Source organism: Chiloscyllium punctatum, chromosome 3, assembly GCF_047496795.1.
Source record: "Chiloscyllium punctatum isolate Juve2018m chromosome 3, sChiPun1.3, whole genome shotgun sequence".
NCBI lineage: Eukaryota > Metazoa > Chordata > Chondrichthyes > Orectolobiformes > Hemiscylliidae > Chiloscyllium > Chiloscyllium punctatum.
In genome coordinates, this window is record NC_092741.1 from 83,011,838 (window position 1) to 83,036,113 (window position 24,276).

The window sequence follows — 24,276 nt, forward strand, 5'->3', positions numbered from 1 at the left end:
AGATATAAATCCACAGCTTCTAATGAACTTAACAGCAAGTCTTTACATCCACTTAAGGACAGCAAATGACCATGCTATCTTAACCCACATATCTGTTGCTTCCTCTCTTGACAATTATAAAGTAGCATTCTGAAGCAGTTAAAAATATCCATTTAAACCTAACAATCATAGTCTATATTAGCAATTTTCAGCTTGTTCAATTATTTGACTTTCACACAATAAGTTAAAAAACATATTCTAACATTGCCTTATGCACAGCATTAGAGGAGCACAAGTCAATTTTAAAGCCAATTCTTCTGTTTTAGATACTTCTCTGCACAGAAACTTTCAACTAAAAACTAAAGTCCAAAATATTTTCTCACATAAAATGTTATTTTTCAGAGACAATTGTATGATATCAATACCGTTCTGTAATCAGCAGAAAGAATCTTTTAGATTAGCCTAGCATTTCAAACTTTGGTTTCTCCAGTGTAATTTCTAACAAAATTACTGATAGATATTAAAGTAAAATGTTTCAATTTTGTGTATAACTGATAGCAAAAGAAATTCATAAACTGATTATACTTTAAAACTGTATTAGTATTGTGCAGTTCAAACCTCCGTAAATAAAAAAATTCAAATGACTGATATTTTTTGAAAAATAAGTTTAAATGAAGTTAAAATATAAATGTAAAAAAGTTTCAGGCTCTATTCAGTTTACTTTTAGTTCAATGATTATTTTACATAAACTTTTCTAAATTTAAGTTGAAATTGGCATCTAAAAATTGAGGCAAGATGAACTCTGCTAATTCATAAAATCTTTATGGATACAGGCTATTTGGCCCATTGAGTCAACACCAACCCTCCAATGAGCATATCATCTGCATTTCCCATGGCTAATCCACCTGGCTGCACATCCCTGGGACACTATGGGCAATTTAGCATGGCCACTCTACTTCCTGGTAAAAAAAATTAGGAGATCACAGAGGGTCAGGCAACATCTATGGAGAAAAAGCAAGCTTTGATAAGAATCGTTTAGACTGGAAACTTTAGTTTGCTTTCTCTCCATGGATGCTGCCTGACTCTCTGTTATCTCCAGCATTTTTCAGTTCAGATTCTAGCATTCTACAGTAATTTGCTCTTAACTTGTACACCTAATTCTGTTAATTATAAATAGATCAGAATTGAATTATTGTAAAGTCTGTAAGTTCTTCCTACTAACTAGTATAGACGAATCACCACGTCAGTGAACAATGCTTTATAGAAGTTATTCCGCTGATATCCAATTTGAAACAAATTCTGACCAGTATAGAATTGCGTTCTGACTATAACTCCCAAATCAAACCTACGTCAAAAGTTAATGTTGAAGGTGACAATTGTAAATAACAATTGTAAATCGATTGTTACTCAGATTGGAAAGTTCCAATCCTCAATAGGCGAGTTTCTTTTTTAGTTCATAAGTTAACAAGTGTTTTAGTCTGCTTATCGTGATGCAAATATAAACGTTGCGGTGGTCGGGGGGGCCTTGAATTGGGAGCATGCCGCCGAGGTTTAAGAAATCACATTAACACATGTTGCTGTGTAATTGTTCTGTGGGACAAGGCAGTGTTGCTGAATAGAGAGAAATGGGCGAAATAATGATGTTTTTGGGGTTGATTCCTCCCCCTTCCCCCCTCCCCCGGCCCATCACCTTGGTGAGCTGCGCAATCTTTTTGCTCATCTTCAGGTGCAGCTCCTGGTTGTACAGGGGGGCAGTTGCTCCGGCATGGCCGCCCGCCGGGCCCGCTTTACCGGCGCCTCCGCCGTAATGTTGCTGCCAGCTGACTCCGGTCGCCATCTTCCGCTTCCAGCCCCGCAATGACCGACCGACCGAACGGAGAGACACGAGTGGACCGGCCGCCTGGAAACACAGCCGGCCGGGTGTGGGTGTGGGTGTGGTGGGGGGACTCTCCTCTCCTCTCCTCACCTCACCGCCCTTTCCCCGGGCCGGCCAGAAGGGCACTAACCGGGCAGAAGGAGCGGAGCGGCCCGCTGCAGCTGGTGACTCGGAGCCGGAGCTCCCGGGGACGGTGCCCTCGCCATTGATCTACGGGCGGCAGAGACTGCACATCATCGGCGTGATCATGCTGCGCTGCCGCCTCCCGGAGCCCGACAGGCCGAGGCCGAGGCCGGTACCTGAGCCGCCGCTGACAATGTTGTTGTTGTTGTTGTCGTCGTTTCTTCCCCCCGACACACGCGCGAGCGCTCGTGCTGTTACCATGGAGCGCACCGACCGTTTACATGGCCGTCACTTCCGGTACCTACCCCGACCCAGACTTCACTCAAGGAGCGCAGTTGGAATCGGCGCGTTTGGTGGGGAGGAGCGTATAGTTAGAATCAGTGCATTGGGGGTGGGGGAGTATAGTTGGTGTTGGTGAGCAGAGTATAGTTGGTGTTGGTGAGCAGAGTATAGTTGGTGTTGGTGGAACAAGGGGTGAGTGAGTACAGTTGGTGTTGGTGTTTTGAGGGGTGGAAGAGTAGAGTTGGTATCAGTGCATTGAGGGGTGGGGGAGTAAAATTGGAATCGGTGCATGGGAATGGAAGACTAGAGTTGATGTTGGTGCATCGAGTGGTCAGCAAGTATAGTTGGTGTTGGTGCATTGAGGGTTGAGCAGAGTATACTTGGTGTTGGTGTGTTGATGGGTGAGCAGAGTATAGTTGGTGTTGGTGCATCGAGGGGTGGGTGTGTAGTGTTGGTGTTGGTGCATCGAGGGGTGGGGGAGTAGAGTTGGTGTTGGTGCATTGAGGGGTGCAGGTGTCTCATTGGTACTGGTGCATTGAGGGATGAGCAGAGTTTAGTTGGTGTTGGTGCATTGAGGAGTGAGCAGAATATAGTTAGTGTTGGTGCGTTGGGGGCGAGCAGAGTATAGTTGGTGTTGGTGTTGGTGCATTGAGGGGTGTGGGAGTATAGTTGGTGTTGGTGCATTGAGAGGTGGGAAAGTATAGATGGTGGTGCATTGACGGGTGACCAGAGTATAGTTGGTGTTGGTACATTGAGCAGTGAGCAGAATATAGTTGGTGTTGGTGCAATGATGGGTGAGCAGAGTATAATTGGTGTTGGTGCATTGAGGGGTGCGGGAGTAAAGTTGGAATCAGTGCATGGGGGTGGAGGAGTAGAGTTGGTGTTGGTGCATTGAGGGGGTGGGGGAGTATAGTTGGTGCATTGAGGGGTGAGCAAAGTATAGTTGGTGTTGGTGCATTGAGGGGTGCAGGAGTAAAGTTGGAATCAGTGCATGGGGGTGGAGGAGTAGAGTTGGTGTTGGTACATTGAGGGGTGTGGAAATATAGTTGGTGTTGGTGCATTGAGGGGTGTGGAAGTATAGTTGGTGTTGATGCATTGAGGGGTGAGGAGTATAGTTGGTGTTGGTGCATTGAGGGGTGAGGAGTATAGTTGGTGTTGGTGCATTGAGGGGTGAGGAGTATAGTTGGTGTTGGTGCATTGAGGGGTGAGGAGTATAGTTGGTGTTGGTGCATTGAGGGGTGAGGAGTATAGTTGGTGTTGGTGCATTGAGGGCTGAGCAGACTGTACTTGGTGTTGGTGCATTGAGGGCTGAGCAGACTGTACTTGGTGTTGGTGCATTGAGGGCTGAGCAGACTGTACTTGGTGTTGGTGCATTGAGGGCTGAGCAGACTGTACTTGGTGTTGGTGCATTGAGGGCTGAGCAGACTGTACTTGGTGTTGGTGCATTGAGGGCTGAGCAGACTGTACTTGGTGTTGGTGCATTGAGGGCTGAGCAGACTGTACTTGGTGTTGGTGCATTGAGGGGTGGGGGGGTTGAATGGAGTTGGTCTATTGGGGGAAGAGTGCAGTTGGAGTCGGTGCACTGAGGGGTGGAACAGTGCAGCTGGAGTCGGTGCACTGAGGGGTGGAACAGTGCAGCTGGAGTCGGTGCACTGGGGGGGAAAGAGTGCAGCTGGAGTTGCACCTGGGGGGGGGAAAGAGTGCTGCTGGAGTCGGTGCACTTGGGGGGGGGAGGGGAAGATGCAGTTGGTGTCAGTGAACTGGAGGGGTAAGTGTGCAGTTGGAGTCTGTGCACTGGGGGGAAGAGTGCAGTTGGAGTCTGTGCACTGGGGGGGAAAGAGTGCAGTTGGAGTCTGTGCACTGGGGGGGAAAGAGTGCAGCTGGAGTTGCACCTGGGGGGGGGAAAGAGTGCTGCTGGAGTCGGTGCACTTGGGGGGGGGGAGGGGAAGATGCAGTTGGTGTCAGTGAACTGGAGGGGGAAGAGTGCAGTTGGAGTCTGTGCACTGGGGGGGGAAGAGTGCAGTTGGAGTCTGTGCACTGGGGGGGGAAGAGTGCAGTTGGAGTCTGTGCACTGGGGGGGAAGAGTGCAGTTGGAGTCTGTGCACTGGGGGGGAAGAGTGCAGCTGGAGTCGGTGCACTTGGGGGGAAGAGTGCAGTTGGAGTCGGTGCACTGGGGGGAAGAGTGCAGTTGGAGTCTGTGCACTGGGGGGGAAGAGTGCAGTTGGAGTCGGTGCACTGGGGGGAAGAGTGCAGTTGGAGTCTGTGCACTGGGGGGGAAGAGTGCAGTTGGAGTCTGTGCACTGGGGGGGAAGAGTGCAGTTGGAGTCTGTGCACTGGGGGGGGAAGAGTGCAGTTGGAGTCTGTGCACTGGGGGGGAAAGAGTGCAGCTGGAGTTGCACCTGGGGGGGGGAAAGAGTGCTGCTGGAGTCGGTGCACTTGGGGGGGGGGAGGGGAAGATGCAGTTGGTGTCAGTGAACTGGAGGGGGAAGAGTGCAGTTGGAGTCTGTGCACTGGGGGGGAAGAGTGCAGTTGGAGTCTGTGCACTGGGGGGGAAGAGTGCAGTTGGAGTCTGTGCACTGGGGGGGAAGAGTGCAGTTGGAGTCTGTGCACTGGGGGGGAAGAGTGCAGTTGGAGTCTGTGCACTGGGGGGGAAGAGTGCAGTTGGAGTCTGTGCACTGGGGGGGAAGAGTGCAGTTGGAGTCTGTGCACTGGGGGGGAAGAGTGCAGTTGGAGTCTGTGCACTGGGGGGGAAGAGTGCAGTTGGAGTCTGTGCACTGGGGGGGAAGAGTGCAGTTGGAGTCTGTGCACTGGGGGGGAAGAGTGCAGTTGGAGTCTGTGCACTGGGGGGGAAGAGTGCAGTTGGAGTCTGTGCACTGGGGGGGAAGAGTGCAGTTGGAGTCTGTGCACTGGGGGGGAAGAGTGCAGTTGGAGTCTGTGCACTGGGGGGGAAGAGTGCAGTTGGAGTCTGTGCACTGGGGGGGAAGAGTGCAGTTGGAGTCTGTGCACTGGGGGGGAAGAGTGCAGTTGGAGTCTGTGCACTGGGGGGGAAGAGTGCAGTTGGAGTCTGTGCACTGGGGGGGAAGAGTGCAGTTGGAGTCTGTGCACTGGGGGGGAAGAGTGCAGTTGGAGTCTGTGCACTGGGGGGGAAGAGTGCAGTTGGAGTCTGTGCACTGGGGGGGAAGAGTGCAGTTGGAGTCTGTGCACTGGGGGGGAAGAGTGCAGTTGGAGTCTGTGCACTGGGGGGGAAGAGTGCAGTTGGAGTCTGTGCACTGGGGGGGAAGAGTGCAGTTGGAGTCTGTGCACTGGGGGGGAAGAGTGCAGCTGGAGTCGGTGCACTTGGGGGGAAGAGTACAGTTGGAGTCAGTGCATTGGGTGGAGAGTGCTATTGGAGATGATGCACTGTGGGGGAGGGTGCAGCTGGAGTCGATGCACTGGGGGAGAGGGTGCAGCTGGAGTCGGTGCACTCAGGGGTGGGGGGGGAAGAGTGCAGTCGGAGTCGGTACACTGGGGGGGGGGGAAGAGTGCAGTCGGAATCGGTGCACTGGGGGGGGAGAAGAGTGCAGTCGGAGTCGGTGCAATGGGGGGGGGCGGAAGTGTGCAGTCGGAGTCGGTGCACTGGGGGGAGAGTGCAGCTGGAGTCTGTGTACTGTGGGGGAAGAGTGCAGTTAGAGTTTGTGCACTGGGGGGGAAGAGTGCAGTTGGAGTCGGTGCACTGGGGGGGAAGAGTGCAGTTGGAGTCGGTGCACTGGGGGAGGGGAAGAGTGAAGCTGGAGTCGGTGCACTGGGGGAGGGGAAGAGTGAAGCTGGAGTCGGTGCACTGGGGGAGGGGAAGAGTGAAGCTGGAGTCGGTGCACTGGGGGAGGGGAAGAGTGAAGCTGGAGTCGGTGCACTGGGGGAGGGGAAGAGTGAAGCTGGAGTCGGTGCACTGGGGGAGGGGAAGAGTGAAGCTGGAGTCGGTGCACTGGGGGAGGGGAAGAGTGAAGCTGGAGTCGGTCACTGGGGGAGGGGAAGAGTGCAGCTGGAGTCGGTGCACTTGGGGAGAGAGTGCAGCTGGAGTCGGTGCACTGGGGGAAAGAGTGCAGCTGGAGTCGGTGCACTGGGGGGGGACAGTGCAGCTGGAGTCGGTGCACTGGGGGAGGGGAAGAGTGCAGCTGGAGTCGGTGCACTGGGGGAGGGGAAGAGTGCAGCTGGAGTCGGTGCACTGGGGGAGGGGAAGAGTGCAGCTAGAGTCGGTGCACTGGATGGGGGTTGGAGAGTGCAGCTGGAGTCGGTGCACTGGGGGGGGACAGTGCAATTGGAGTCAGTGCACTGGGGGAGGGGAAGAGTGCAGCTGGAGTCGGTGCACTGGGGGAGGGGAAGAGTGCAGCTGGAGTCGGTGCACTGGGGGAGGGGAAGAGTGCAGCTGGAGTCGGTGCACTTGGGGAGAGAGTGCAGCTGGAGTCGGTGCACTTGGGGAGAGAGTGCAGCTGGAGTCGGTGCACTGGGGGGGGACAGTGCAATTGGAGTCAGTGCACTGGGGGAGGGGAAGAGTGCAGCTGGAGTCGGTGCACTGGGGAGGGGAAGAGTGAAGCTGGAGTCGGTGCACTGGGGGAGGGGAAGAGTGCAGCTGGGGTCGGTGCACGGGGTGGTGGGGAGAATGCTGTTGGGGTTGGCGCATTGGAGGGGTAAGTGTGCAGCTGAAATCGGTGCATTGGGGGGGAGAGTGCAGTTGCAGTCAGTGCTTTAGCGGGAGAGTGCTGCTGGAGATGGTGCACTGGGGGGAGAGTGCAGTCGGAGTCGGTGCACTGGGGGGAGATTGCTGTCGGAGACGGTGCAATGGGGGAAGAGTGCAGCCGGAGTCGGCGCATTGCGGGGGGGAAGAGTGCAGTCGGAGCCGGTGCACTGGGGGGAGATTGCTGTCGGAGACGGTGCACTGGGGGGAGAGTGCAGTCGGAGTCGGTGCACTGGGGGAGAGAGTGAAGCTAGAGTCGGTGCACTGGGGGGTGGAGAGTGCAGCTGGAGTCGGTGCACTGGATGGGGGTTGGAGAGTGCAGCTGGAGTCGGTGCACTGGATGGGGGTTGGAGAGTGCAGCTAGAGTCGGTGCACTTGGGGGTTGGAGAGTGCAGCTGCAGTCGGTGCACGGGGGGGGGAAGAATGCTGTTGGAGTCGGCGCATTGGAGGGGTAAGTGTGCAGCTGAAATCGGTGCATTGGGGGGGGAGAGTGCAGTTGCAGTCAGTGCTCTAGGGGGAGAGTGCAGCTGGAGACAGTGCAGTGGGGGGAGAGTGCAGTCGGAGTCGGCGCATTGCGGTGGGGAAGAGTGCAGTCGGAGTCGGTGCACTGGGGGGGAAAGAGTGCAGTCGGAGCCGGTGCACTGGGGGGAGTTTGCTGTCGGAGACGGTGCACTGGGGGGAGATTGCTGTCGGAGACGGTGCACTTGGGGGAGAGTGCAGCTGGAGTCGGTGCACTGGATGGGGGTTGGAGAGTGCAGCTGGAGTCAGTGCAATGGTGGGAAGAGTGCAGCTGGAGTCAGTGCAATGGTGGGAAGAGTGCAGCTGGAGTCAGTGCATTGGTGGGAAGAGTGCAGCTGGAGTCAGTGCAATGGTGGGGGAAATAGTGCAGCTGGAGTCGGTGCACTGGGGGGGGAAAGAGTGCAGCGGGAGTCGGTGCACTGGAGGGAGAGTGCAATTGGGGTTGGTGCACTGGGGGAAAGAGTGCAGTTGGATGGTGCATCTGATGGTGCATGTGGAGATACAGTGGAAGTTGATGCATTTTGGGGAAGAATGGAGAGGAACTGCTGCAGCTGGGGGAGGATGGTTTGGTGCATTTGGTGGGAAGAGAAGTTTGGAGCAGAAGGGGAGGAGTGGGTTTGATTCATCTAAGGTGAGAGTCGCAGTTGCTTCTGGGGTGTGTAAGGAAGGGTTGATGGATCAGGAGAGATTGGGAGTTGGTACATCAGAGGGGGCGGGGGTGAGTTTTGATACTTCGCGAGGACTCTTTTTATTTCAAAAATATAATTTATTTATAAAAATCTTTGTTTACATACATTGACACAAAAGCAGTTCAGTTGTGCAAAGTTGCATGTCAAGCAAACAAACAAAACATCAAACTTTGACAATCCCAAAAAAACCCAAAGACCTCTCTTACACAAAACTAATATTTACGTATATTTGAATGTATGACTGAACAGAGCTCCATTTGAGTTGTACAATAATACGTTAATGTTGTTGTGAGCAGCCAGGATTCCATTGATACTCCTTGTGGTCTCCATCAGTCACAAAATGTCTCAAAGTTATGGCTGACATCTGATCTTACCTTTTCAAAGCTAGAGAACATGCAACTGCTGGTGTATGATGGCTCAAGATGGTTTTCAGTTTCTGGTACACAATGCTTAAATCTAAAATAAATCCGTCACCCACCCCCCACCTTTCTTTTGTCTCATGCCCCTGACTGGCTGGTTAGATTGTGTTGGTTAATTTATTTTTACACTCGTTCTTATTTTTTCTTTTTCTTTTCTTTCTTTTTTTACCCCCAGCACCCGTGGTGTGTGTGTGCAGGTGATTGTGTTGGTTAATCCTAAAGAATACAAATTTAACAAAGTCCATTATTACTGTTAGAGTACAAATCACAACTGAAGTGCGAGTGCTCTGACATTACTGGGTGCATTGAGATAACAAGTAACTGCAAATAATATTGCCCCATAAATTATAGGAATCTCTCAACTTGTAGAAAGCAACAGTATTAGGATATTTAATTATGACTCTCAGATATTTTTGTGTCACAAGTTGTTACAAGTGTAAATTGATGATAATGATGTTAAACAAATAAACGAGACTTTGAACCATGTATATATTGGGTGTAGGCGTTTGCACTCCCTTTTTGATTTTCTTAAAAACCTCCCCCTCTGCTTTTGGTCGCACTTCAGTCCCACGCTCCTGATCTTTGGGCACCCAGTGTGCAGGAAGGAGGGCAGGTCTGAAGACCTCCTCGTGGGTCTGCTCCTGGGCCTGGCCAAACTGGCCATAAATAGGTCTAGGCAGCAGGCCGTGGAGGGGGTCGTTAGAGCTGACTGCCTGCCCCTCTTTCGCGGTTACGTTAGAGCCCGGGTGTCCTTGGAGAAGGAGCACGCGGTGTCCACCAACACCCTGGAGTTGTTCAGGGAGAGGTGGGCACCGCAGGGAGTGGAGTGCATTATTTCCCCCTCCAACTCTATTTTGATTTAATCCATGCTCTCCCCTTCACTGTTTGATCACACAGCATTGCTCTTTGATGTGAGGGCATTGCTTGTCACTGACCATCTGGGCATTTCCTTTCTTCCTGGTGATGGAAATTTTGAATAAAGATTTGTGCACCTTGTGTCTTTCACTGTCTCACACCTGCACACATACAACAAAAAAGAAAAGAGACTTTGAATCAGGCGGTGGAGATCCCCAATGGATCTCTTCCCCCTTTCTCTCCGGGATCCGAGGTGGAGGGTGTTACATGTAAGAGACCCCTGCAACCGTAGATTGTGGTGGTTCATGGACTCCCAGCCCAACTGCTTGTTCTGTGGTGCTGTGGAGTCCGTGGACCATGTGTATATTGAGTGTGGGCATTTGCACTCCCTTTTTGATTTTCTTAAAAACCTCCTCCTCTGCTTTTGGATGCACTTCGGTCCCACGCTCCTGATCTTCGGGCACCCGGTACGCAGGAGGGAGGCAGGTCTGAAGACCTCCCTGTGGGTCTGCTCCTGGGCCTGGCCAAACTGGCCATAAACAGGTCCAGGCAGTGGAGGGGGTCATTAGGGCTGACTGACAGGGTCGACTGCCTGCCCCTCTTCCACGGTTACATTAGAGCACATGGTGTCCACTGACACCCTGGAGTTGTTCAGGGAGAGGTGGGCACCGCAGGGAGTGGAGTGCATTATTTTCCCCTCCAATTCTACTTTGATTTAATCCCTGCCCTCCCCTTCACTGTTTGATCACACAGCGTTGCCCTTTGATGAGACGGGCACTGATGTCACTGGCCACTCGGGTGTTTCCTTTCTTCCTGGTGAAGGAAATTGAATAAAGATTTGTGCACCTTGTGTCTCTCACTGTGTCTCACAGCTGCACACACACACCACTTGGGTGCTGGGGAAAAATAAGCACTACCGCAGTTAGGTGGTAGTGTGGGGGAAAGGGAAAAAAAAGTAGTTTGGGCGCTGGGGAAAAAAATAAGCACAAAAAAAAGAAATAAAAGAGACTTTGAACCAGGTGGTGGAGATCTGGGATGGAGGGTGCCTCACGCAGCGGTCCCCTGCAACCGCAGATTGCGGTGGTTCACGGACTCCCAGCCCAACTGCTTGTTCTGTAGTGCTGTAGAGTCCGTGGACTGTGTATATTTTGATTGTGGGTGCATGAACTCCATTTTTGATTTCCTTAAAACCCTTCTCTATTTTTGGTTGCGCTTCAGTCCCACGCGCCTGATCTTTGGGCACTGGTGAGGAGCAGGGAGGGTAGGTTAGAGGAACTCCTCGTGGCTCTGCTCCTGGGCCTAGCCAAATTGGCCAAAAACATCCAGCCAGCGGGCCATGGAGGGGGGTCGTTATGGCCGATTGCCTGCCCTCTTCCGCGGCTATGTCACAGCCTGGGTGTCCCTGGAGAAGGAGCATGCGTTGTCCACCACCACCCTCGAGATTTTCAAGGAAAGGTGGGCACCGCAGGAAGTGGAGTGTATTATTTTCCCCTCCAACTCTATTTTGATTTAATCCCTGCCCTCCCCTTCACTGTTTGGTCACGCAAAATTGCCCTCTGAGACGGGCACTGCTTGCCACTGGCCACTCGAGTGTTTCCTTTCTTCCTTGTGGTGGAAATTGAATAAAGATTGGTACATCTGTTGTCTTTCTCTGTATCTCAAACCTGCACACACACACACACACAATATGGGTGAAAAAAAAATAAAAGAGACTTTGAAAAATATTTTGGATCTGTCTTCACCTTCTTTGTTATTCTTTTCTCCTGCCCTGAATTCCGTGGTTATGTTTGTGGATTGGTCTGTGCTTATACCTCGAATGCCGCAATGATTCACCATTGCCTTGAGCAGAAACAACTTGTCTGACCAGGTTACAAGTCCACCTTCCATCTCTGACATGGGACTCAAGCCCAGAGCTATCCCAAAGATATTCACACTACCATGCACAACATGACCTCCTGACTTCAGAGGAGAAGATATGCAAAGCATTCCAAGAATGTTAGAAAATTAGGTAACAGAAAGGAACAAAGAACTTAAAGCAAACGCTGTCACCAAAGAAAAAGTACTAAGCAAATAATAGCATAAGAAATAGAAACAGGAATATGCCAAAAGGCCCCTTCAACCTAATTCGAAGAAAGGCTGACAAGTGTCCTGGTCCTGATGCCTTGCATTTTAGGGCCTTAAAGAAAGTGGCTCCACAAATATGAGATATGTTGCTTGTAATTTCTTAATTTCCTTGGGTCCTGGAATTGTACCAGCAGATTGAAAAATTGCAACTGTAACACCTCTATTCAAGGAAAGAGGAAGAAAGAAAACAGGTTACTAGAGGTCAGTTTGTTTGACATCTATCATGGGGTAAAGGAAGTAGTATTTGAGCATTTAAAGAATGTAGTGTTTGCTGACACTAAGTCGAGGGTTTGGGCAAACCCTGGAATCTGGGGTCAGGGCTAAAAAGGCCTAAGATGGTGGTGGGCAAAAAGGACATGTGGACTGGGCAAAGAAGGCTGAGAGACCCTTTCGCATCCCAGTCTCTGTCTGCTAGTGCCACCCCCTTGTCCCTCGCTATGTTCTACCCAAAACCATTAGAATGTATACAGACATGATTTCAGTAAATGCAGCCCTTTAGTAAATCAAAGCACAATCAAGAATGTGGTTTTAGGGAAGGAAATTTGTGTCTGAAAGATTTACTTCAGTTCTTTGAGAATATAAAGAGCAGGAAGGAGAAAAAGGAAACGATAGCTATAACGTATATGAATTTCCACAGGACACTCAATGAGGGCCTTACGGTAAGTTATTTTGCATGATAAAGAGCTATCACAGAATCATAGAGTACAAAGAGGACTTTCTGCCCATCAAATCTGTATCGCCAAAAGTACATGATGACCTCACTAGACCCACTTTCCTGCACGAGGCCCATAGCTTTGAATGTTATGATACCTTAAGTGTTGATCCAAGTACTTTTTATTGGTTGTGAAATTTCCGGCCTCAACTACCATTTCAGGTTGTGCATTTGAGACCCCACCATCCTCTGGGTGAAAAACAATTCTCTCAGATCCCCTCTAAACCATCTACCTTTCAATTTAAAAGGGTGTTGTCTTGTTTGTGATCCTTCAACTAAGGTAAACAGCTGCTTTCTAGTCCCCCTATCTATGCCCTTATAATCTTGTGGGCGGCACGGTGGCACAGTGGTTAGCACTGTTGCCTCACAGCGCCTGAGACCCGGGTTCAATTCCCGCCTCAGGCGACTGACTGTGTGGAGTTTGCACGTTCTCCCCGTGTCTGCGTGGGTTTCCTCCGGGTGCTCCGGTTTCCTCCCACAGTCACAAAGATGTGCAGGCCAGGTGTTAGGTAAGGGGTAGATGTAGGGGTATGGGTGGGTTGCGCTTCGGCCGGGCGGTGTGGACTTGTTGGGCCGAAGGGCCTGTTTCCACACTGTAAATAATCTAATCTAATCTATCAGGTCATCCTCTCAACCTTTTCTGCTCGAAAGAAAACTACCCAAGCTTACCCACTGTCTCTTCATAGCTCAAATGCTCCATCTTAGGTAATGTTCTGATGCATCTCCTTTCTATTCCTTCCAATGCAATCAAATCCTTCCTGTAGCTTGGCGATCAGAACAGCACATATTACTTAACCACCTTGGTCTAAAGTATCAGATCGCTGTTGGGGCAGCCCCTGGTCAGAGGTGGCACAATATGGTCATCCGTTGGCATAAATATGCTGTAATAACAGAATTAACAGCAATAGAATCATGTCATAAGTAGCTTTAAAAAGGAGTTATCCCAAGGTAAGAGGTTCTACTTTGAAAAAAAGAATCTTACAAATTAATATGCAGGGAGTTCTGTAAAAACAACAGCTGCAGATGAGAATAGAACATAGAAAAAAAATACCGCACAGTACAAGCCCTTTGGCCCTCGATGTTGCGCCAATCCAAGCCCACCTAACCTACACTAGCCCACTATCCTCCATATGCCTATCCAATGCCCGTTTAAATGCCCATAAAGAGGGAGAGTCCATCACTGCTACTGGCAGGGCATTCCATGAACTCACGACTCGCTGAGTAAAGAATCTACCCCTAACCTCTGTCCTATACCCACCACCCCTTAATTAAAACTATGCCCCCTCGTAATAGCTGACTCCATACATGGAAAAAGGTTCTCATGGTCAACCCTATCTAAACCCTTAATCATCTTGTACACCTTTATCAACTCACCCCTAAACCTTCTTTTCTCCAATGAAAACAGCCCCAAGTGCCTCAGCCTTTCCTCATACGATCTTCCTACCATACCAGGCAACATCCTGGTAAACCTCCTCTGCACCCGTTCCAGTGCCTCCACATCCTTCCTATAGTATGGCGACCAAAACTGCACACAATACTCCAGATGCGGCCGCACCAGAGTCTTATACAACTGCAACATGACCTCAGGACTCCTGAACTCAATTCCTATACCAATAAAAGCCAGTACGCCATATGCCTTCTTCACCGCACTATTTACCTGGGTGGCAACTTTCAGAGATCTGTGTACATGGACACCAAGATCCCTCTGCTCATCCACACTACCAAGTATCCGACCATTAGCCCAGTACCCCATCTTCTTGTTACTCTTACCAAAGTGAATCACTTCACACTTACCTACATTGAACTCCATTTGCCACCTTTCTGCCCAGCTCTGCAGCTTATCTATATCCCGCTGTAACCTGCCACATCCTTCCTCACTGTCAACAACTCCACCGACTTTCATATCATCCGCAAACTTGCCCACCCAACCTTCTAGCCCCTCCTCCAGGTCATTTATAAAAATGACAAACAGCAATGGTCCCAAAACAGATCCTTGCGGAACACCGCTAGTAACTGCACTCCAAGATGAACCTTTACCATCAACTACTACCCTCTGTCTTCTTCCAGCCAGCCAATTCCTAATCCAAACCTCCAACTCACCCTCAATGCCATACCTCCGTATTTTTTGCAGTAGCCTACCATGGGGAACCTTATCAAATGCCTTACTAATATCCTTTGGGTTTTCCCTAATCCTACCAACCAAGGACTTTTCATGTCCTCTCCTTGCTGCTCTTAGCTCTCTCTTTAGATCCTTCCTGGCTACCTTATAACTCTCAATCGCCCCAATTGAACCTTCACGCCTCATCTTTACATAGGCCGCCCTCTTCCCTTTAACAAGGGATTCCAATTCCTTATTAAACCACAGCTCCCTCACACGACCCTTTCCTCCCTGCCTGACAGGTACAATAGGAGATAGTTTGATAAAAGATGTGTGAGAACAAATAGCCTGAAGTTTGTAGCAAGCATTAAAAAGAAAAGTAGGATCCCACAATAACAGAGACAAATGATAAGGATGGAATTATGGCTCATAAAAATCTAGGAGATCAGACAAGTTTATTGCGCTGTGAAAGTAATTGAGTTTTCATCTTATCAATAAAAAAGATGTCTCATTAGGTAAAATGAGTTAGAGTAGGGGCAGTAATTTTCATTTTAGGAGACAGTATGTGTCTAAAATGTGTTATAATGCAGCTGCAAGATAGAGGAGCAGCATATAATAGTCTCCAAGATCAAGTGGCACTGAAACTGCCAACAACTCATTAGCTAAAGAATGCTAACAGTAGATGGAAACTTTACATATGACTAACTTTACATTAGAATTAATATTAGGAATTTTATAAGTAATAAAAAAGAACTAACTTTCTTTATTACCTCCTGTGATGAGGACAGTGGGAAACAAAAGATGAGTAACAGAATTTGACAGGGATAGCAATGAATTCAAGCAGCCCTTAGAGTTAACCATATCTGGGAAATGTCTGAGAAAGATTATGACAATTAACCTTCGAATGTAAATTAATGGAACACATTGTAAGATCCCAAGGCCTGATGATTATAATGCCTGGTAAACATCATGAGATCATGGGGATCCTGGGGCTGTCCATAGGGGTATCCATCATTGATCAGGTGTTTCACAGGATTGGGTGTATATATTAAGGGAGAAGGAACAATGAAAATGTTGCAAGCAATTATTGTGATGCAAAATGTATTAAAACGCTGTATTCCACTGGGGAAATCAGAGCATCATTGACCGCTTTCCAATCTGAGCTGAATTTAAGAACCTCACATAAAGGCCAGGTTTGTAATGGTCTCAGGCCTCCCCCCTCACGTGTAGTAAAGAGCTTGAATAAAGATCGCCTGTACTTCTGAACTCAAGGCTGCTCTTTGGCATCACTTACCCAACAATCTCACACAATTTTCACTCCTACCATACGGGTTAAGCAGCAGATATGGGACAATGTTGGGTTTCCTGATCCTGGAAGCAGATTCTTGTTAGCCACCGGGGTTAGGGTTGCTGAGGCAGGCTAACTAAAAGAGTTGGCTAATTTCGCTAGACTTTATTTGAGTTGTAATAAAAGTCATTAGCCCTTTTCATCCTCAATCCTCACATTCTTGTACCATCCCCCATATTCCCTCCATGCTAACTCAATGCCAATTCATCCAGTATCTACCAAGGGCAAGGGCAGTCATGAAATAAAATAAACAATAATCTAAAAGATTTTTCATTCTCCACATCTGAAAGTTTTAAAAATTCTCATTCACACAGCCCGTTAAAGTTGTTTCCATCTCATGTGGTTAATCTACTCTCAGGCAAACAAGCACATTTCAATCAGATCTCACGTCAAGGAAAAATTATTATTAATACTGATTAAGCTGACAATCAAATTGAGAAGCCAGCCAAGTCTGCATAATGATAAAATAATACTCTTTAAAGTAACCTCAACAAAAACCGCAGGAATAGCAGCTATACTAGCTGACCTATCAGTCAAAGCAGTCTAATACGGTAAACTAGCAAAAGTCTTTTTTAAACTAATCATGGGCAACCCTAGCCAATGCTTTTGAATGTTTAATGAGTGGAAGATCTAAAAGCAAAATGGCAAGTTATCTGATCTCATTAGCCCTTCAAGAGTGTAAATATCTACTCAATGAACATGACACCTGTCAGAAAAGGACATCTGCACCTGAATCCCACCTGCCATTTTGAAAGGTCCACAGATTTTCTGGGATTTTCTGTGTTTCATTTAAACAGAATAATATAATTGTGGAAGGGATGCTGGAACTTAGAGACTTGCGAATGTACTTTCATAAGTCTTTGAAAGTGACAGGACAAATTGAGACAGCTTAAAATTAGCATGTGGGATCCCTGACAATTTTAGCAGAGATATAGAGTACAAACACAAGAAAGTTATGTTTAACTATTTTAAAGCACTGCTTCGGCTCCAGATAAAGGAGGAAAACATTAAATATTTCAGAGCAATTGGGAAAGACCAGGGAGTAGAACTAAATTGAACTTTTTTCAAAAAAAGATAAGGCATAATAGGTCAAATGTTCTTCTTCTGTGGTGTACAATTTGATAAATTGTAGACCAAATTGTATGAAAGTAACAGTATCTTTTTTCACTGATTGCTTGTCAGGCAAGATGTAGCTTTCTTCACTTCAAGGGTTTCCCTTCAACAGGTTAGTCTACTGAGAGATGAGCGAGTTGTTCTCAGTGGAAAGGTAGTATTCACGGCATGTGTAAGGGTTTCAAACCTTAAAGTTGCCTCCATATTTATGTTACCACATTTCCCTGTGTGGTTGTGGTCAGATGGAGATAGTGAGACAATCTCTAATGAGGAGGTGGGGTGTGGGAACAGGACAAGGAAACAGAGAGGCTAGATGCTCAGTGGCGGAAGCCTTCAGTCAGGGTGCTGCAGCTACAGGGGTGTGTCAGGAGGTTTTATCCAGCTACTGGTGTCTACATGATAAGAATGACATGCTTGCAAGTGCCAGAGACACTGTAGAGGAGACTCAGACTCACTAAGTCCACAGCGATCTCTCTCTGTGACGTAAAAAACAGGATCATTTCAGGCTGCTTCTGGTCAACCTTCCCGTTAAGCTGCATGACCACACAACTGTTCTACAGATCCACACACAGTAGGTGGTGTACCAACGTGTGCACTTCTGATCTCCCTAGCTGCTGCTGCTATGCACAGCCCTAGGAGGTCCAAATATCGACTTGAGAAAGTTAAAGGAGGAAGACACAAAGGACTGCAGGTGTTGGAAATCAGAATCAAAAACATAAATTGCTGGAAAAATATCAGGTCTGGCAGCATTTGTGGAAGAAGGTTCACTGCACCTAAAACTCTCCTTTCTCTCCAGACTTAAAGGGTTTTACCAGCAATTTCTGTTTTTGAAATTACAAGAAACATAGCTTGTAGCGATCTTTGTGGAATAATACAGACTGCTGCCCATCACTATAGGGCAGCATAGAGGCTCAGTGGTTAGCACTGCTGCCTCACAGCACTAGGGACCTGGGTTCAATTCCCGTCTTGGGCGACTGTGTGGAGTTGCACGTTCTCCCAGTGTCTGCGTGGGTTTCCTCCAGGTGCTCCAGTTTCCTCCCACAATCCAAAGATGTGCTGGTCAGGTGAATTGGCCATGATAAATTGCCTGTGCATTAGTCATAGGTAAATATAAGGTAGGGGAATGGGTCTGGGTGGGTGACTCTTTGGACGGTCAGTGTGGGTTTGTTCAGCCGAAGGGCTGGTTTCCTTACTGTAGGGACTCTAATCTATGGGTGGCACAGTGGTTAGCACTGCTGCCTCATAGTGCCAGAGACCCAGGTTCAATTCCCGCCACAGGCAACTGTCTGCACATTCTCCGCGTGTCTGTGTGGGTTTCCTTTGGGTGCTCCGGTTTCCTCCCACAGTCCAAAAAATGTGCAGGTTAGGTGAATTGGCCATGCTAAATTACCCCTAGTATTAGGTGCATTAGTCAGAGAGAAATGGGTCTGGGTGGGTTACTCTTGGGAGGATCGGTGTGGACTTGTTGGGCCGAAGGGCCTGTTTTCACACTGTAAGTAATCTAATCTAATCTAAAGGTCTTTATCAATGCACTGTTCAAACAGGTTGGGCAATAGGTATCTTTCATCATGGGCTGCAACAGACAATTGGAAAGTCAGCAGGTTTCAGGCAATGGCAGGCCAAAGAGCCCTGCAGTATACTCTATTTAGGGTGATTTGAATGGTCATTGTAGGCCATTGCTGTGAACACTCTTGCACTGCAAAGGTGAAATGCCCTAGAGGAAAAGCCACTATTGAGTCCTCTGATGAAGATGTCCCTAAAGACCTGGGATATACCCCAGAGAAATGCAAGGACCTGCAGGAGAGTGCCTTGATGACTATGAGACACAGGGACTTTAGTATTGCAGAGATTTCAGTAGATCACATCATTGCAGCCTCTTCATTGTAGTACAACCGTACAAATGGCATAGGATCGCAGAAAGGCTTCTTTATCAGAAAGCCATGAAAGGTGCTTCCAAATGGTGCTAGCTGCTGCTCAACCTCTACCATGAGATTTGTTTGACCCTCACTGCTTTCCTGAGAAAGACCATGTGTTGAATGTCAGCCAATCTCCTAGTCCCCTTATCACCCTGGCTTTGGACTCCAGGACACAGAGGCAGGTAACATCCCCATGATTGCAATTGACTGTGTATCCAAGAAGAAGCAGAGTGCTCCAACGAGTGATCACAATGCTCATGGCCTGGATGGCCTGCTGGTAGTTCCTTTGCTCCTTCTTCTCCTCACTCTCTGATCAGCTTCCTCAGCTCTCTGTAGCCTCTGCTCATTCTCCCAAGTCATATTTAATTTCAACATGTTTCATTTTAATAGATAAGTGTTGTCTAAGCTACCCATGCCTGAAAGGAATTGATTTGTGTACGATTCTTTATGTTTGCAAAAGAAAGTACTTTGATATGAGTCAGATCATTCGTTAAGATATGGAAATAGTGGAAGCTGCACACAAATTGGAACAAAATTAAGGAATAATTCAGTCACATACTGATGATCCCTTGAAATAGCACTGGTGTTGTGTCATTCATGTCCACAAATATGTATACAGCTGTGGGAGGTAATATTCGAGTATTGACAGTAGGTTGGAACTGCAAAATAGCATTGTTGATATTGTTGTAATGAAATTAATAAAACTCAAATTTGGAGCAAGTCAATCAAATTTAGAAACAAGTCAATCGAATTTATAAAATCAAAAGCTTTTGGGAGGGGCTGCGTGATTCTGACCCTAACCGTGGGACTTCACCACACCGTCTCTCCCCGAACAACAGGTACACCAGTTTTTACATTCTGGATGATGTGTACAACAAAAGCCTGCAAAAGATGCAGTGGGGGGGGGGGGGGGCGCAGAGATTTCTGGTAGTGTTCTGCACACGTGACACAGAAATCACTGGTTCCAGGAATGGCATGCCATGATGTTGTAAGCATTTCTTCTTTAGTTAGTTTCTGTCTTCAGTCCCTCGTTGTGGTCTGAGACATGTGGAAGTCTTTTCCCTCAGGTCAGGGAGTCCAGAACTCGAGGACATAGGTTTAGGGTGAGAGGGGAAAGATATAAAAATGACCTACGGGGAAACTTTTTCACACAGAGGGTGGTATGTGTATGGAATTAGCTGCCAGAGGAAGTGGAGGAGGCTGATACAATTGCAACATTTAAGAGGTATTTGGATGGGTATATGAATAGGAAGGGTTTGGAGGGATATGGGCCGGGTGCTGGCAGGTGGGACTAGATTGGGTTGGGATGTCCAGTCGGCATGGTTGGGTTCGACTGAAGGGTCTGTTTCCAGGCTATACATCTCTATGACTCTATGACTAAATGCTTCAATCCCGACTAAGGGAAATGGAAAAGAAGAGTCAGTTCCTGGAGGATAGCCAGTGGGGATCATTGCCCCCTTTTAATGCCCAGGAGGGTATGGTCACTACCCCTGAACTGCTGGATGACCTTCCTGAGGGAATTAACTCAGCCCCGGTAACCCGCAGTGGGGCAGGAGCTAATGCTAATACAAAATATAAGCCGTTTACACCAGGTGAATTGCTACAGATCTTACCTTCGCTGGGTCTCTTACAGCCCCACAGTAATAATAAAGTTTTGGGCTGATTTAGATATCATCTGGGTGGGCCACCAACCACATTTAAGGGATATCCACCAACTGGTCCAGGCTGCATGCCCTCAGGACAAGTGGCGGGTCTGACATAACCAATGCCGCGCAGCATCCAAGTCAAGATTATGGGAGAGGCAGATGGATCCAGGGCAACCCTATTAAAGAAGATATAGACGATCAGTAGGAGCCCTTCTGCAGATTTAAGGCTGAAATCCAGTGTGTTCTGTGGAAGCTGCCCACCAATTGGGCAAAAATAATAAACACCAAACAACAGAAGAGGGAAGGCGCCTCTGAATATAGGGAATGACTTTTTAGGGTCGACCAAGAATACTCAGGTCCTCCCCAGACAGACCGCTCTGACCAGGCATTTATTTAGGTTTTCAAGGATGCACGAGGCAATCCTAAAAATGGGGTTTGTTGTTCTCCACCACTGATATGCCCTGGTTAAATGGGCAACAGGCATTAAGGAGGACACAGGAGGCAAAGCACCCATGAGTGTAAAGCAGGAAAATCTAGGCGCCATCACAAAGACAAAATCCAGACTCACGTATCACAATTGTGGCAAGATGGGCCATTATGTCTGGGACTGTAGGGAGAGGAAACAGAACAACGGGAAGCCCACTTGTGTCTGTCAGGACTGTGGCAAAAGGAGCCACTCTGAAGACACTTGTTGGGAAATACATGGCAAACCAACAAACACCAATACATCGGACTGACGTCCAGCAGCCCCCATGGACAGGGGTGATAAGGAGGGAAGGATTTATGTGTCTGCACTGGTAGGGGGCAGATAGTGTGAGATGCTAGTGGACATGGGAGCCTCCATATCTATTACTAACCTATTTCTGCCCACAACTAACAAAATGATTTATGTGAAGGGGATTAATGGACAACGAACCCCTGCGCACTTGAGAAAGACAACTCTAGTAGAAATCAAGAACCTATATATACCGATGCGATTTTATGTATCTACAAATAATGAAGGAAATATAATGGGAAATGATTTAATGAAGGAGTACAAAGTCCTTATAGATTGTGGGCAGGGTGAATTAATCTGGCCCCGTCCCTATGGGAGAAAGCAAAGAATGGGGACTTACGCGAGCCGCTTGAGCACTGTCCAAGTCACCTCCTCTATGGGACATGATTGGCAGCGAGGGGATAATGGCTTTGGGACCATTTGCACCTCTGTCCCAGGGGTATGGATGGAGACTAAATTAGATACAGGCTTGATTAAAATCGACCCATTGCCATGGAAGGTCCGGACCACAAGCCACACCACTAATACCCCATAAAACCCGAAGCCAGAAGGGCAGTTGTGGAAATTGTGAAAGGATTAGTGGAGAGGGAAATTCTCCAAGACTGTGGAGAAGCACTAGTAAATCCCCCACATAGCCGGTCAATAAACCTGATGGAAGTTACCATCTCACAATTCATTATACAGCCCTGAACAGGGTCACTCCTAAATTACACCCTATAGTTGCCAATCCATTCACAATCTTAAATGGGCTCTCCCTGAACTACAAAATCTTTACTGTACTTGATATTGTGAATGGATTCTGGTCTATCCCCCTCCATCATGACTCCAAAGATAAGTTTGCATTTACTGTTGGGCATAAACAGTATACTTGGACTAGGTTACCCCAGGGATTCCACAACATCCAGCCATCTTTCACCGTGCAATAAGTGAAGTACTCAGGGAGATCAGCCTGCCCCACGTCAGTACGCTACTCCAATATGTCAATGACATCCTCCTGGCTTCTGAATCCAAACCAAGATATCAGGAGGGGCTGTACTTAGTCCTGAAGCACTTGCAGGACAGAGGGTTAAAAGTCAGCCTGAAGAAAGCTCAAACTCAGAAAAATAATTTCCCAAGTCACAAAAGAAATGCCTGCAGAAAGGAAGACAGCCATACAACAAATGTCACGGCCCATGACAGTCCATGGTGTGAGAAAGGTCTTGGGTTTGTTTAATTACTGCAGGGATTTTATCCCTCAGTTTACCAAAGTTGTCGAGTCCACACAACAATTGGTAAAAGGGGGTAAACTTGCAACGGACCCAGTTGACTGGGGATCGGAGTAAGATGACTTCTCTACAAAACTGAAAGCAGAGTTAATGTCAGCACAGGGACTGGGATTACCAGATGCTAGTAAAGACTTCCACATTTACTGCAACAAAGAGGGAAGATTTTACTTGGCCGTAGTAATCCAACTCCATGGCGATAAATAGGGTATTAATCTACTGCTGAGGGTCCCATAGTGAACAGCTTGCCCAAATGTATAGCTGCTTTAGACTGTGCCGCGTGGGCAGTGAGGTCAGTGAGCCGATTATGATGGCAGGGAATATAGTCTTGCATACCAAACACACCCTTGTAGAAATGTTAAATACAGGAACATTATGCACTGTTTCTAACAAGAAAAGGGCAAAATGGGAGGCTGTTCTTTTGCCACCAAACAATTCCATTACCATTGTATGAGATACCCGGGAAAACCCAGCAGAAGGGATGTTAGGTGATGGTGAACCATGTGTGTGGGAACGTGGACGATGAAGTAGAGGATGTACCCATGCAGTGAGTCCCTGTTTGAGGACGGCACGCAGAAATATGTAGACAGCTTGTCACGAACGGGATGGGCAGTAGTGAATGTGGTTGTCCAAGCAGGGTGAATAGAGGAAGGTCTGTCAGACCAGGTGGTGCAGTTAGTGGCCCCCATCCAGGCCTTCACGGAGACCACAGGGAGGAGGGTTAACATTTACACTGATAGTAGACATGCGTTCGGGATTGTCCACGATTACATGACCGTTTGGGGAAGACAGGTTTTTGTCCTCTTTGGTGACACCCCTGTCAAGCATGGGTAGATAGGAAAGACTTTACTCGAGGCCAGCGAGGTCCCTTCGGAGGCTGCAGTGTTGAAGGTCAAGGCCCACCAAAGGGAAGCAGATAAAGAGAGCCCTGAGTGTCACATTTTTAAGGGGAACCAGGCTGCCAACAAAGCTGCTTAATCAGCCTGAGAGACAGAAGACATCCACCCTTTGTCTGCCACCTTTGCTGAGGATGACCCCATCATAAGCATTACCCAACTGCACGCTGATACCCCTAAGGGTGAATGTGCCAACTGGAAGGTGCAGGAGGCCAGGCCAGGTGAGAAAGGTGTCTGGAGATTGAATGACAAGGTCCTAGTCCTCACGTGCATCCAACATACTCTTATGCAATTACAGCATGGCGTTTCCCATGTGGGGTGTGATGCTATGATAATCAGCATTGGGAAGGAATGGTGGTGCAAGGGCATGGGCAGAGATATAGCTTGATTTTGTCACCCAGCACAGGGCAAAAGTGAGGACTGCAGATGCCGGAAACCAGAGTTTAGATCAGAGTGGTGGTGGAAAAGCACAGCAGGTCAAACAGCAGGAAAATCGAAGTTTCGGGCAAAAGTCCTTCATCAGGAATGGCCCGGCCTTCTTCACTATCCTATCTACCTGAGACTCCATTTTCAAGGAGCTATGAACCTGCACTCCAAGGTCTCTTTGTTCAGCAACACTCCCTGGGACCTTACCATTAAGTGTATAAGTCCTGCTAAGATTTGCTTTCCCAAAATGCAGAACCTCGCATTTATCTGAATTAAACTCCATCTGCCACTTCTCAGCCCATGATTTCCCACGCATAAAGCCATGTTGACTATCCCTAGTCAGCTCTTGCCTTTCCAAATATATGTACATCCTGTCCCTCAGGATTTCCTCCAACAAGTTGCCCACCACCGATGTCAGGCTCACTGGTCTATAGTTCCCTGGCTTGTCCTTATCACCCTTCTGATTAAGTGGCACCTCGTTAGCCAACCTCCAGTCTTCTGGCACCT

The 24,276-nt window shown here is 48.1% G+C and overlaps 1 protein-coding gene across 13 annotated transcripts in view; it reads right to left on the bottom strand.

Annotated features, from left to right (window-relative positions):
* The window catches only part of fam184ab (family with sequence similarity 184 member Ab), a 172,494-nt gene extending 170,167 nt beyond the window's left edge, over nucleotides 1-2,327 (bottom strand). For 4 of the 13 annotated variants that reach the window (XM_072555904.1, XM_072555906.1, XM_072555909.1 and 1 more), the window contains exon 1: nucleotides 1,670-2,325. In XM_072555904.1, coding sequence (XP_072412005.1) covers nucleotides 1,670-1,816 — 147 coding nt within the window. In that variant the 5' untranslated portion in view covers nucleotides 1,817-2,325. Of the gene's footprint in view, nucleotides 1-1,669 lie in introns of all 13 variants that reach the window. The other 9 variants (XM_072555907.1, XM_072555902.1, XM_072555910.1 and 6 more) reach the window with 5 other exon arrangements.
* Between the last annotated feature and the right edge of the window lie 21,949 nt (nucleotides 2,328-24,276).